Source organism: Mixophyes fleayi, chromosome 5, assembly GCF_038048845.1.
Source record: "Mixophyes fleayi isolate aMixFle1 chromosome 5, aMixFle1.hap1, whole genome shotgun sequence".
NCBI classification, from domain to species: Eukaryota; Metazoa; Chordata; class Amphibia; order Anura; family Limnodynastidae; genus Mixophyes; species Mixophyes fleayi.
In genome coordinates this window covers 14,273,047-14,287,278 of record NC_134406.1, presented here as the reverse complement: position 1 = coordinate 14,287,278, position 14,232 = coordinate 14,273,047, and the positions used below count along the sequence as shown (strand labels likewise).

Genomic DNA, 14,232 nt, shown 5'->3' with positions numbered 1-14,232 from the left:
AATACCTTCTAAATACTAAAAGATTATCCTTCTTTTCTTTAATGACTCAAAATAAACTGGCATTGAAAGTGGATGTAAAAGGCCCCTGTATAGCTGTTTACTGTTGGTCCAGGAGAAGGTGACATACCCTTACTGGGTCTGTTCAGTTTTGTTTCCAATGATATATAATATTACTGTGTGAGTACAAAGGGGAAAGGGATGATTTAATGTGTTCTTACCTGACATTTTCATACCGATGGATATAAATCTTGTGAAACTGATGCTGTAGATGTTCATCTTCAACATTGGTCATGTCATTGATCATTTCAAGTACAACAAATCGAGGTAATACAGAGAGGACGAGCCTTTCCTGCAAGACAGGAGAAGTAACAACGTGATCGAGTTAATAGGTCAGATTCTGAAGAATTCATTTGTACTATATATTCAGTAAAACGCGTTGTGTTTGAGAGAATGCTACCAAAAAAAACAACATTTATCAATAAATTTCTCTGCAACATTTCCTCTAAAGGGCATCATGGTGGAAATAAGGAAATCATTAAAGCATTGCAATCCTAAAGCCATAGGTTTAAATCTAACCAGGGCGCTCTCTGTGTGATGTTGTTATGTTCTCAATGTGTTCACGTGGGTCTTCTCTGGGTCCTTTAACCCATGGACCAAACATATGATGGGGCAGCACGGTGGCTTAGTGGTTAGCACTTCTGCCTTACAACACTGGGGTCATGAGATCAATTCCCAACCATGGCCTTATCTGTGTGAAGTTTGTATGTTCTCCCCGTGTTTGCATTGATTTCCTCCGGGTGCTCCGGTTTCCTTCCACACAAAAACATACTAGTAGGTTAATTGGTTGCTATCAAATTGACTCTAGTCTCTCTCTTTGTCTGTCTGTCTGTCTGTGTGTATGTTAGGGAATTTAGACTGTTAGCTCCCATGGGGCATGGTCTGATGTGAGCGAGTTCTCTGTACAGCGCTGCGGAATTAGTGGCGCTATATAAATAGCTGATGATGATGATGATATGATGTTGAATTAACTGGCTTCAGACTAAATTGACTGGTGTTTTTAGTAGGGAAATTATTATAATGATTAATATAATTTATTTATAGAGTGACAACCTATTACGTAGCCCTGTACAGGGAATTTTACCAATTTCCGACAATCCATGTGTCCGAGGAGCTTACAGTCTAAATTCCCTACCACATTCAAAGGCACCCATACACACTAGGACCAGTGTGAATGGAAACAAATTAACCTACCGGTGTGTTATTGGACTGTTGGAGGAAAGCGGAACACCTGCAAGAAACCAACTCCGACACAGGGAGAACATACAAACTCCATACAGATGGTACCATGGTCGAAATTAAACACAAGTGATTCTGCTAACCATTCTAACCATTCTGCCGCCCCCGGTTAAGTTTAAAATTAATATTAATTGTAAAATTATACTATATTCTCTCCTATAAGATGGAGTTATATAAATACAAGATAATAATAGTTTTGTGCAAATCTTCAGCTGATCATAGGGCTACATTTGTGCTACTGAGGAAGGCGAGACCTACAGATTTATATTTTGACAATAACTAATGTTTCATTAAACTATCACATTTACACTATGCGGTAGTACATATAATGGCCTTTTTGTGCAAATATATATTTACAAAATATATTCAAATTCAAAAAATGAAACTTTCTTATCAAAAACCTGATGATTGGTTAAAGAGTGATTTATAAAACACCCCTATTAGCATCTTCCCCTAGCCTTGAGAAACACTTAACAACTGAAATGCGTTGGGTGGATCGGAGGTACGGAGCAGGGTCTGTGAAGCAGCTGCCGGCATCCTGTTGATGCAACAGGATTATTATTATTATTAATTTTTATTTATAGGGCGCCACAAAGTATCCGTAGCGCCGTACAAGGACAAACAATGGCACAGTACAAGGTGAAACAGCACAGTACAAGTAACAGTAATCACTATAACTCTGGGAGCTCAGGCACAGCATGAAAGAGAGGGAGGGAGGGGAAAAGTGAGAATAGGCAGGTAACTATGGCCCAAGAGAGTGGGCACGGATGACAGGTTGAGAGTCACTGAGGGGAGCGGAGAGAAGCGAGAGGAGACAGAGGGCAGAGGGACCGAGAGGAGGTGAGCTGAGTAGCTAGAGAGCAGTTAAAAGTGATGGAAACAGGAGGTAGGAGAGCCCTGCTCAAAGGAGCGAACAATCTAAAGGGAGGGGAAGACAGACAGACACATGGATGAGACGGAGAGACTGGAGAAACGGAGACGGATATATATATACATATATATATATATATATATATATATGTATATATATGACGGATATATATATGCACAAATATCAACTTTAAATTTCAGTGTACAAATAAGCTATCAAGTATATGTGTGCTACATGAAAAAATTGTCAGTATTTAACTTGTGTGCAAAACAGAAAACTAATTTGCACCCCTTGCATTGTAACATGGTTTTGTCCAGGAGACTTAAATAAGAGGTTTCTTAAGTTAAGATCCTTAATGAATCAGGTCCCTAGTTCGTTCCAATCAACGACTTTAATTGACAAGGAATTGCACACAGCAAATCTTCCTCAATATATAAATCTCCGTTATGATCACCTCGCAGCATTACCTTAAAACTTTCTTCTCTACAAGAAATTTAAAATCTTCCCATGACACAAGACAACACAGTATTGTGCTCAGCTACATGAGATCGAGTTCTCCAACAATTCAATTAACGGCAGTGGAATTATCCTTTTTATATTGCCGGGGGAGATGAATGCCCCTTGACGTTCCTGCAATAAATGACTAAAGTGAGAGGGATCTCATTTATTTTCTGCCGTGAGAATAACGTCATTGCAAAGTAGGACGATGGCAGGATAAAGGTCTCCTGCGATGGCAATAAAAGCCCTGATTTCAGTGCGTCTTCGCTTTACAGCAGGAGACCATTATTAGGTGATATTGTGCCATTATCCTTAATGCGTGATTCATTAGCTTGCATTCACCATTGAATAATGAGCAGTGTTCTGCATCCACGTAAAGATGTACAGATAAATACGAGGACGCAGATTTTTAAAGTATATCACTATATTTATCTAACTGAAATCTAAGGGAAACAGACTGTTGTTAGACAAGTGCTGCAACGTTTGTTGAATCTACTTCAGTGTACGTGGTTCAGATGCTTTTGTTTTGGTGTTGGGAGTTCAGTCATCTGTATGAAGTTTAATTTCTTAAATTTAGACAACACCAAAGGATTTTGTAATTGGTCGTTTGGGGGGGGATTAAACAAACCCCACCCCCTATAGAATCAGTCCAATCACTGTCAAGCATAGGAAAAGGAGCCAATCGCAATGCAACAGTCACCATCACATGATCACAACCTTATAAAAGCAGCAGGTTTTACTGGTTGCATCAAACGGTGAAATGTCTCTCAGTGACTGAATATGACACCTACATGGCTGATTAAACAGATTCTCTAATACACTGGAATCTATTTATTATGTTGACATACCTCCCAATACTGAGACATTCCCTATACCCCCAAAACGCCCACTGTTAGGTGAAAGTCTACCTATTTTTGCAGAAGTTCACGCTTTGGGTCTGTAACACTAAAATCTGGACAGTTGGGAGCTATATGCTGAGAAAAGCCCTATCTAGAACTTCTCCCTATCTATCAAAGTCTACCGCTATAGTCGGCAGTAGCCCCTATCGTCAAAGACATTCTCCAGGCTTCTCCCATGGTAAATGATACTCAGCTGCTTTGGCGATATTTTAAAAGTCACGTGCGGTGATCACTGATTTTCTCTCGCTGTAATAAATGGCGAAAAACTATTTTGTCATTGCACAATAAGAAATAGAAGCTGTTGACACACATTGATGTATAAAGTGTGTATACTGCACAAAGTATCTACAAATCTTGCAATATATGTCATTAATAGGTATATTACAGTGTATACCTGTAACTATGACTCACATTATACAAACTGTAACAGGATAATAGTAACTTAGAGGCCCATTTTCTCCAGATTAAAGGCTTCTCCCTATTTATCAAAGCCCCTGGTGGTGATAACTATCTCCAGGGGCCTTCGGCGAAGCCTCTCCATGCACGGGGAAGCATACTTACCATGGACAGCGGCTGTATCGCTCCTATCACTATTGCTGTCTCACGCGATAGCTTTGGCTCCACGCCAAGGAAAAAAAAGTTTTATTATTTAAATAAAGCATTTTTTTTCTTTAAGCACATAGAAAAAAAATTATGATCTTGGGCCTGATTCATTAAGAATCTTAACTTGAGAAGTTTCTCATTTCAGTCTCCTGGACAAAACCATGTTACAATGCAAGGGGTGCAAATGAGTTTTCTGTTTTGCACATAAGTTAAATACTGACTGTTTTTTCATGTAGCACACAAATATCAACTTTAAATTTCAGTGTACAAATAAGCCATCAAGTATTTGTGTGCTACATGAAAAACAGGCAGTATTTAACTTATATGCAAAACAGAATACTAATTTGTACCCCTTGCATTGTAACATGGTTTTGTCCAGGAGACTGGTGTAGAAGGTGGAACTGGAACACCATACGGGCAATGCGGGACCCTGCAGTGGCTGGAAAAGCAATAAGACTCCTCTAACCACTGCCATCCAGTATCACCGGGGAGCTGAGCATCACTGCCCAAGCAAACTCCTGTTGGTAAATTGTGATGATATTGGATGCTCTAATAGGTTATTGCCGTATACTGTTCAATAGACCCCTTAGTTTTGTCTTTAAGAGGTGTACTCGAGGTATGGTGTAACAATACACAGTGATAATGACTATCAGCAGCACCTTCTAGCCACTTCTTCTTCTTACATGATCACTGTATAGCTTTGGGCAAGCAAATTACATTTAAACAATATTTTTTTTTAAAAAATTGGCCTATTTCACCCATAACCTTCAACCATTGTCAAGTAAAAAGGTGAAAATAAATTAAAAGAAATTACAACAAATTCTTTTAGAGACTTTTACATGCTCATCCCGTGGTATAAACTTATATGACACACAACCTGTCCTTTCACCCTAACACAACCAGTAACATCAGACAATATTCCAGCATGCTAAGAGTTGGACTTAGGACCAGGGATAGAACAGTGCACTGCTTGGCCCCATGGCAAAATTTGGGTAGGTGCCAATTACTGAATATAGTTCCACATTGTAAATTTAGTTGATGTAGGAAAACAACTTGCACTGCCATTGTGCAATATATTTCATGTAGCTTTGCTGACCCCCTACTCCTGCTTGAATTATATTTACTTTACTTAAGCAAAACCCTCTTCCCCCATCTGAACACATTTTTTGTCTGATTAATGGCCCTAAGCTTATGTGATGATTTAAAGAACAAAACAAAAACAAATTATCATCATCATCACCATTTATTTATATAGCGCCACTAATTCCGCAGCGCTGTACAGAGAACTCACTCACATCAGTCCCTGCCCCATTGGAGCTTACAGTCTAAATTCCCTAACATACACACACTCAGACAGACAGAGAGAGTCTAGGATCAATTTAACAGCAGCCAATTAACCTACCAGTATGTTTTTGGAGTGTGGCAGAAAACCGGAGCACCCGGAGGAAACCCACGCAAACACAGGGAGAACATTCAAACTCCTCACAGATAAGGCCATGGTCGGGAATTGAACTCATGACCACAGTGTTGTTAAGTAGAAGTGCTAACCACTGAGCCACCGTGCACCGTACATAGTTCCATTTATTGTGCAGAGAAACATATTCTGTGTGTGCATTATTACAAATATTTATTTTATAACATTGAAAAAAAAAATCTTTCTGATGTCTCAATTAAGCATTCACCAAAATTTTAAAAAAAACAAGCTCTCGTTCATTAAACCTTAGATTATTTCAGGAGTCACAGATATTGTGTGCGAATAGAGGGAATATCATCTGTAGAACATATTGCATCATCGTCAATGAGTCACACAACTCCGTCAAACTCTTAATATTTGACTTTGACGGTGGACACCTGTACTTGGTGAGCCACGAGCTATTTAAAGCCGTCTTACTCAACGCAGCAGAAGTATCTCTGGAGAAATGCGATAGAAATGGACACTCTTCTCATCCAGCTTTATTTTGGCTGCATTCCTCCTTATGTTCTATAAATGCCATCACCATGACAATCCCAAAAGGACAGTCTCCATAGAAACACCTGTAATTTGGAAGGGGCTTACTGGGGCACAAAACAAGCTCTTGTTGGCATGGCAGATTTTGAAAAGCCATCAAGATTTATTGTATTTAAAATGCAAGAAGCAAACATGACTTCAGACTTTGGAACACATTTTTGTTTTTTTAGGAGAAAAGAGCGAGGATACAAAAACAAGATTTATCTTGTAATATTCAATTTAATGTAGCTATAAATCAATGGCTACATGTTACCGCAAGTAAACCCGTGGAAAATGTTTTGAAGATAGCTATGTTACCTTCTAATAATAATATTTCAAACATCATTGTCTACTCTCTCTCCGTTTTGTCCAAAGGAGAATCTAGAAGATGTTTAAAAAATATTATATAGCAGAGAAACAATTTTGGAGAACATTAATCCTTACACTCCAAAGACAAGTTTCAATTAAAGAAAAAACAAGTATAAGGTGATCCTCAGATCTAGAATACTTTTACCGCCAGTTATACATTTCATCACCAGAGATGAAAAAATTGTTTCAAAGTGGTTCTCAAGTTCCAAAGTTTTGTCTAAAAAATGTAAGCAAGACGGACAGATTCAACCATGTTTGATCCAGTTTGAACATGTTTGAGCGTAAATGGCTACATTGTATAGTGTTTTTAATGTTTTCCCTTGGAAACAGTGAATTTTGACTTGAACCCAGTAACGTTTATGGTATGAACTTTTAAAAAAAACTTTAAAAGCAATGTAAATTGAGGCCATTTAAGCTGGAATCAGCTTGAACATGGTCAAACCCAAGTCTTCAAATATCTGTTATAATTTAGGGCGGTGACATCACTCCTCTCTAAATATGACTTCACTAATCACCCAATAAATGAATATAGCTCGCAGGAGCTTTAACATATATCCATCTTCTTAGCAGTTTAAAGGACTATGGAATGTTAAAATACTTTTATTAATTTTGGCAGCACGGTGCCACAGTCAGGGACCTATCTGTGTGGAGTTTGCATGTTCTCCCTGTGTTTCCTCCAGGTGCTCCGGTTGCCCCCCCTCACCCGACAGACGTACATGGTAGGTTAAATGACTGCTGACAAAATTGACCCAAATGTGTACGTGTGTGGTAGGGAATATAGATTGTAAGCTCCACTGGGACAGGGACTAAGTTTATAACTTTATGTTCCGAAAAATAATACTAGCCAACTTTTTAGCGCGAAAATTACGCAATTCACCACAAATCGCGTCATGGAGACTTCCTAGTGAAACTAGAGAATTGGGCAGAATGGCCTGCTCTCCCGGGTGTCTGGAAGCCCTCTCTGGAATTTCGGAGAGTAGGCAAGTATGCCCAAAATACACATATCACCACCACATTTTAACACAGAGAAGGGCTTCAGTAAGTACATTAGAATTATAGAATATACTACACAAAAATAAAGTTGGTATTTTACGTTATCGTAATGGACATAACCACCAGTAGCAACGACTTTCAGACATTGATATAGTATATTTTACATTTTCCCCAAATTACCAGTCCGAACACTGAACAGATAGGCAATGTCCAATACAGATAAACCGGGCCAATAACTGAGATGCTCCACTCATAAATAATTAAACCACACCCATTTGTGACTCAGAAATTTAGGATACTGCTGGATATAACTATGGGCGGTAAAAGTAGACCCATTATCTACACAAAGCAAAGTCGGCCATTTTGAAAGCTGAACCAATATTTATGAGGAAGCAGCCAATCAGTTTACTAGTAACAAAATACCTCAGTGATGTCACTGGTTTCTAGTGATTCTATAGGCTGCACTTCATGAATGTTGGTTGAACCTACATAATGACTAACTCCAATGCATGTATATGACAGGTATATATCAAGATAACAATATATATATAAAAAAGGGGGTATGCATTTTATCCTTTACTACAATATGGCAACAAATGTTCAAGTTTTATTTTTATTTTAAAGAATTTAATAAAATCATATTTATAGCATAAAATACTTATTACTGTTTCCGATATTAAATGTACCTGGTTACATCATAATTAACCATGTTTTTAATCCTAATTTTTAATGTTGATAGTTAGCATATCTGTCAGGCTGACAAACCTGCATTATACCATGGAAACTCAGCACTCTCTGTCCACAATTATACACAAATTCTATTTATTTTCACCCAACATTCATTATGGAAACCTATATAGATGAAGTAATCTATTTTTTTATAGATTTGGTAACTCATAACACAAAACATAATTGCACCATAAAACACAGCGTTGATACCATAACATTACAAAATATATTTTGCAAATGGCTAGGAAATAAATATGTGGCTCTAATAAATAATTTGTGTTTTGTCATCATTTTTGCATTTAAGCTGACTTTGTAATAAAAATGATGTGGTAATCTGCCATCATGTTTTACTCACACAAAGAGAGTTTAGTAATGGTATAACTTACTCATAGTTGCCTACTCTCCCGAAATGTCCGGGAGACTCCTGAATTTTTGGGAGTTCTCCCGGCCTCCCGAGAGAGCAGGCAAGAATCTCGGATCCAGCTGTCGCCGTTGTTGAATATGGTGGGGGCATGGCTAAATGAGGCATCGTGGCCCGCGCCGCCTGCTGCTAATGGCAAAAATTGCCTAAGATTGACTGGGGCGGAGCCTAACGGCGCACCACACGTGGCCACGCCCCCTCGACGGACCCCCTCCCGGACAACTGCCTTCAATAGTAGGCAAGTATGAACTTACTTCTACCTGCAAACTCTCTCTCAGAATAGAGATGGTAAATTACAGTATTACATATGGGATTTCTCATAGTATCACAGCTTAATTCATATCCACTAGTAAGAAGAACGGCTTTGAATCAGCTCAGGCAAATACCTGTCTCTGGTTTTCAGTCTCAAGTCTCAGCCTGGCTTCCACACATCTTCTGGTTTCCAGGAAAGCTTGTCGCTGAGCCCGATCTGACAGGTAGCTGATGAAGATTCCTGCAGTGTTCATGCACATAAACAACACAGTTTGTGCCACAATCTGTAAAAACAAAAAAAAGAAGAAAGAAACTTCAAAATCCCAAAAGCCATGTGAATAAATATTTCCAGTACAAAACTAATAAGACAACAAGCCACACACTGTGAAATATACTGCATACTAAATCGGTATCATAGGATGCTGAATATGCTAATAGAGCACAGCATCCATCATCTCCACTCAAATGTCATTTTAAGTTGCAAATTGTAATACATTTGAAATAGTTTTTTTCTGCAACAGCCTTCGGCTCTGATTTATTTAAGGGTTCAGTTCGGGCAACAGCGCTGCAGAGCTCCTAGAAGATATTTGAAAGAGGGCTGACATGTAATATATCACTCACCAAGTCCCTTAAACATTCCTCCCAGAAAAGCTATAGTCTGGTAACATAAATAGATTTGATATATATAGTGAATAGTGTTTTTAGGCAACTTTTGAACCCTGGTCCACAGTGAGACAAAGTGACGAATCCAAAGGTGCAGATTACTGTCACTGGGATTTGAAACAATAACGTTAAGAACTGAGCTACTCTTTTTTCAAGAGAGCCTCTGGACGTTTATAAACTATAGCCATGGACCGGTCTCCACATACTATGTGTTTTTCTGCAATAAGCACGTCCTTGACACAGCATATTAAAGAACAGAGTAAGCCTCTCATACCAAGTGTATTACCGGACACAACAAGCCCCTCATACCAAGTGTATTATCGGACACAACAAGCTCCTCATCCCAAGTGTATTACCGGACACAACAAACTCCTCATCCCAAGTGTATTACCGGACACAACAAACTCCTGATCCCAAGTGTATTACTGGACACAGCAAACTCCTTATCCAAAGTGTATTACCGGACACAACAAGCTCCTCATCCCAAGTGTATTACCGGACACAACAAACTCCTGATCCCAAGTGTATTACTGGACACAGCAAACTCCTTATCCAAAGTGTATTACCGGACACAGCAAGCTCCTCATCCCAAGTGTATTATCGGACACAACAAGCTCCTCATCCCAAGTGTATTACCGGACACAACAAACTCCTAATCATAAGTATATTACTGAACACAGCAAACTCCTTATCCCAAGTGTATTACCGGACACAACAAGCTCCTCATCCCATATGTATTACCGGACACAACAAGCTCCTCATCCCAAGTGTATTACTGGACACAACAAACTCCTTATCACAAGTGTATTACCAGACACAACAAGCTCCTGATCCCAAGTGTATTACTGGACACAACAAGCTCCTGATCCAAGTGTATTACTGGACACAACAAGCTCCTGATCCAAGTGTATTGCTGAACACAGCAAACTCCTAATCCCAAGTATATTACTGAACACAGCAAACTCCTTATCCCAAGTGTATTACCGGACACAACAAGCTCCTCATCCCATATGTATTACCGGACACAACAAGCTCCTCATCCCAAGTGTATTACTGGACACAACAAACTCCTTATCACAAGTGTATTACCAGACACAACAAGCTCCTCATCCCAAGTGTACTACTGGACACAACAAGCTCCTGATCCAAGTGTATTACTGGACACAACAAGCTCCTGATCCCAAGTGTATTACTGGACACAACAAGCTCCTGATCCAAGTGTATTACTGGACACAACAAGCTCCTCATCCCAAGTGTATTACCGGACACAACAAACTCCTAATCCCAAGTATATTACTGAACACAGCAAACTCCTTATCCCAAGTGTATTACCGGACACAACAAGCTCCTCATCCCATATGTATTACCGGACACAACAAGCTCCTGATCCCAAGTGTATTACCGGACACAACAAACTCCTTATCACAAGTGTATTACCAGACACAACAAGCTCCTGATCCCAAGTGTATTACTGGACACAACAAGCTCCTCATCCCAAGTGTATTACTGGACACAACAAACTCCTTATCACAAGTGTATTACCAGACACAACAAGCTCCTGATCCTAAGTGTACTACTGGACACAACAAGCTCCTGATCCAAGTGTATTACTGGACACAACAAGCTCCTGATCCAAGTGTATTACTGGACACAACAAGCTCCTGATCCCAAGTGTATTACTGGACACAACAAGCTCCTGATCCCAAGTGTATTACTGGACACAACAAACTCCTTATCACAAGTGTATTACCAGACACAACAAGCTCCTGATCCTAAGTGTGTTACTGGACACAACAAGCTCCTGATCCAAGTGTATTACTGGACACAACAAGCTCCTGATCCAAGTGTATTACTGGACACAACAAGCTCCTGATCCAAGTGTATTACCGGACACAACAAACTCCTTATCACAAGTGTATTACCAGACACAACAAGCTCCTGATCCCAAGTGTATTACTGGACACAACAAGCTCCTCATCCCAAGTGTATTACTGGACACAACAAACTCCCTATCACAAGTGTATTACCAGACACAACAAGCTCCTGATCCCAAGTGTATTACTGGACACAACAAGCTCCTGATCCAAGTGTATTACTGGACACAACAAGCTCCTGATCCAAGTGTATTACTGGACACAACAAGCTCCTGATCCAAGTGTATTACTGGACACAACAAGCTCCTGATCCAAGTGTATTACTGGCACAGCAAGCTCCTGATCCAAGTGTATTACTGGACACAACAAGCTCCGGATCCAAGTGTATTACTGGACACAACAAACTCCTTATCCCAAGTGTATTACTGGCATAGCAAGCTCATCATTCTAAGTGTTTTACTCGAAATAACAAGCCCCTCAACTAAAATGCCAAGATGGACACAACAAGCCTCTAATCCCAATAATAATAATAATAGTAATAATTAACACAGAAAGTCATCTTCCCAAGTATATTAATGGGCACAGCAAGTTCCTCAACCAAAGTGAATTAATAAGCAACCTTATCTCAATTCTATGAATTGACATACTAAGCCCCTCATGCCAAGAATATTGATGGACATAGAAAGACACGACTCTAAGTATTGTCCTATAGACAGCATTTTTTGTTTACTTTAAAGCTAATTTAAGAATCCAAATATTGAACAAACATGATTTATCTTTGAGAAATATGCATTTTATTTATAGTGTAGTGCAAAAGCTCTGAACATTAATTAAATAGTTTTGCAATAAAATAAATAAATGAATCATTATATTTTGCAATGGGGATGTAAAAGCTATATATGCATAAACAGCATTATAAAAGAAAGTATTTTGTTGTATGTGTATTAGTCATTTAACAGACCTAACACTAGCTAGAATTAGCATTACAACAGAAGGCATTTATAGATTTTAATCAAAAGTCATATCTCGATGTTTAGACTGCGACTCTTAGGGACTGATGCAGAGTGAGACTATGCCAGTTTGTGAAGCATATCTTGCTTGAACTCCCTCTGTGCATGCCGAACAAAGAGGTAGCAAACATATGGGTCCATGCAGATTTACGTGATTTCTGCTTGCGTCTGGAGAGGCACTCTAAGTCAAGGTAGGCCGAGTAATAAAGGGTATGGTCACACAATTGCAAACAGATGCAGACTAGGACAGAGAATCCTTGCCTAACCAAGCTGTAATATTTGAGGGTGGTCAAGTGCAGGTGCAAACAGCGGATGATAATGATAGCGGTCGCCAGCAACAGAGAGTCACTTGTTATTGGCTGTTTGTGAATGCTTCATTGCTGCTGATAGGTGCTCTCTTCATTGCCCGTACATATATTATGCTTTTATGTGCACATTTAAGCCAATTTTATTACATGTGCGTGAAACGAGGAGGTGTTTCGCCTGTATTAGAGAGCGTTTAGAAGCTTTATTGTTGCCTAATAGTGAATATGTGTTTTGTAAATGAAGCAAATGGTTCTAAACATGGGCGTAAGTGTATGTGACGTATGCCTGGCGTAAATGGGCGCATATGCTAGCAGTGCAGACCTGTGTGTATCTTGCTGCTTTGCGTATGTCACCAATTGTGTTTTTTACAGTGAACGCAATTTGCTCCTGCAATATGGAGCGCAACTGGGGTCAACTCTGCATGAGCCACTTAGTGGTTAACAGGCGCTCAAATACAAACCTATAATATATATATATATATATATATATATATATATATATATATATATATATATATATATAAATAAAAATAGGAATAGGAAACAAAATAAATATGCTGCTCCCAATGAAGAGGCAACTGTGAATGCTCATCGAACAAACAAGAGCAGTGTTGGCAATCCTGATTAGAGATCCTATCAACTGACGCGTTTCTCTAGTGAGTTTTATCAAGTTAGTGCGTTTCATCAACTGGTGAGTCGTGCTGTTCTTCAGGCGGTAAGCTGTTCATCCCTCAGGTGCATATTAAATCTTTTTCCATTTATCTCTGTCTCAATCAGTGCTTTATTTCTAACTACAGTCTGTGCTACAACCTGCATATTATACACGTGTATTTTCAATTACTAACAAGAACTAAGATCTACAAACATATAGATATAACTCTATTACTCATAATCAAACCAATTTTTCTACATGGGACATCATGGTTTACATAATGTGGATTTAAATGTTGTCTGCTTCTTTTTATATTGTTTTACTAGCTATTTGTATTATGTTGAGGTTAATATATTCTATATGTATTTGCATATCTGTTGTAAATGTCTTTCAGATGATATATTAAATCAATAAATATGTTTTATCTAAACAATTGCCATCTGGACACATGGATTATAATTCTTTGTTTATTGAATGATAGAGTTTTCAGATTAGTGTTGCACTTCCTTTTCCCCTCTTATTTTATATCCTTAGTTGTTGCAAAAGCTCAGGAATAGTCAATAAGGTATTTCCTGGCAGTGGTACACGGCGGTCATTTCTTGTGTGGGAACTGAACCTACTGTAAGCCACCTATAATACACAAGTGATATTAAGATATGTATAAATAGTCAGTTTTCGATGTCACCTTTTATAGTTAATGAGCTGTGATGTCAACACTTGTGTTTATTATGAAGATGTGCATCATCACTTGTGACAAGAGCCCGCTACTGCAGAAGCACATGCGAACAACTTCTTCCATTTTATGTAGTT

The 14,232-nt window shown here is 38.8% G+C and overlaps 1 protein-coding gene across 2 annotated transcripts in view; it reads right to left on the bottom strand.

Moving 5' to 3' along the window:
• Positions 1–14,232, bottom strand: part of ADCY8 (adenylate cyclase 8) — a 204,927-nt gene that overhangs the window by 132,832 nt on the left and 57,863 nt on the right. For both annotated transcript variants that reach the window (XM_075211702.1, XM_075211704.1), the window contains exons 2-3: positions 9,053–9,202; positions 219–349 (exon numbers count right to left, since the gene is read on the bottom strand). In XM_075211702.1, coding sequence (XP_075067803.1) covers positions 219–349; positions 9,053–9,202 — 281 coding nt within the window. The remainder of the gene's footprint in view (positions 1–218; positions 350–9,052; positions 9,203–14,232) is intronic.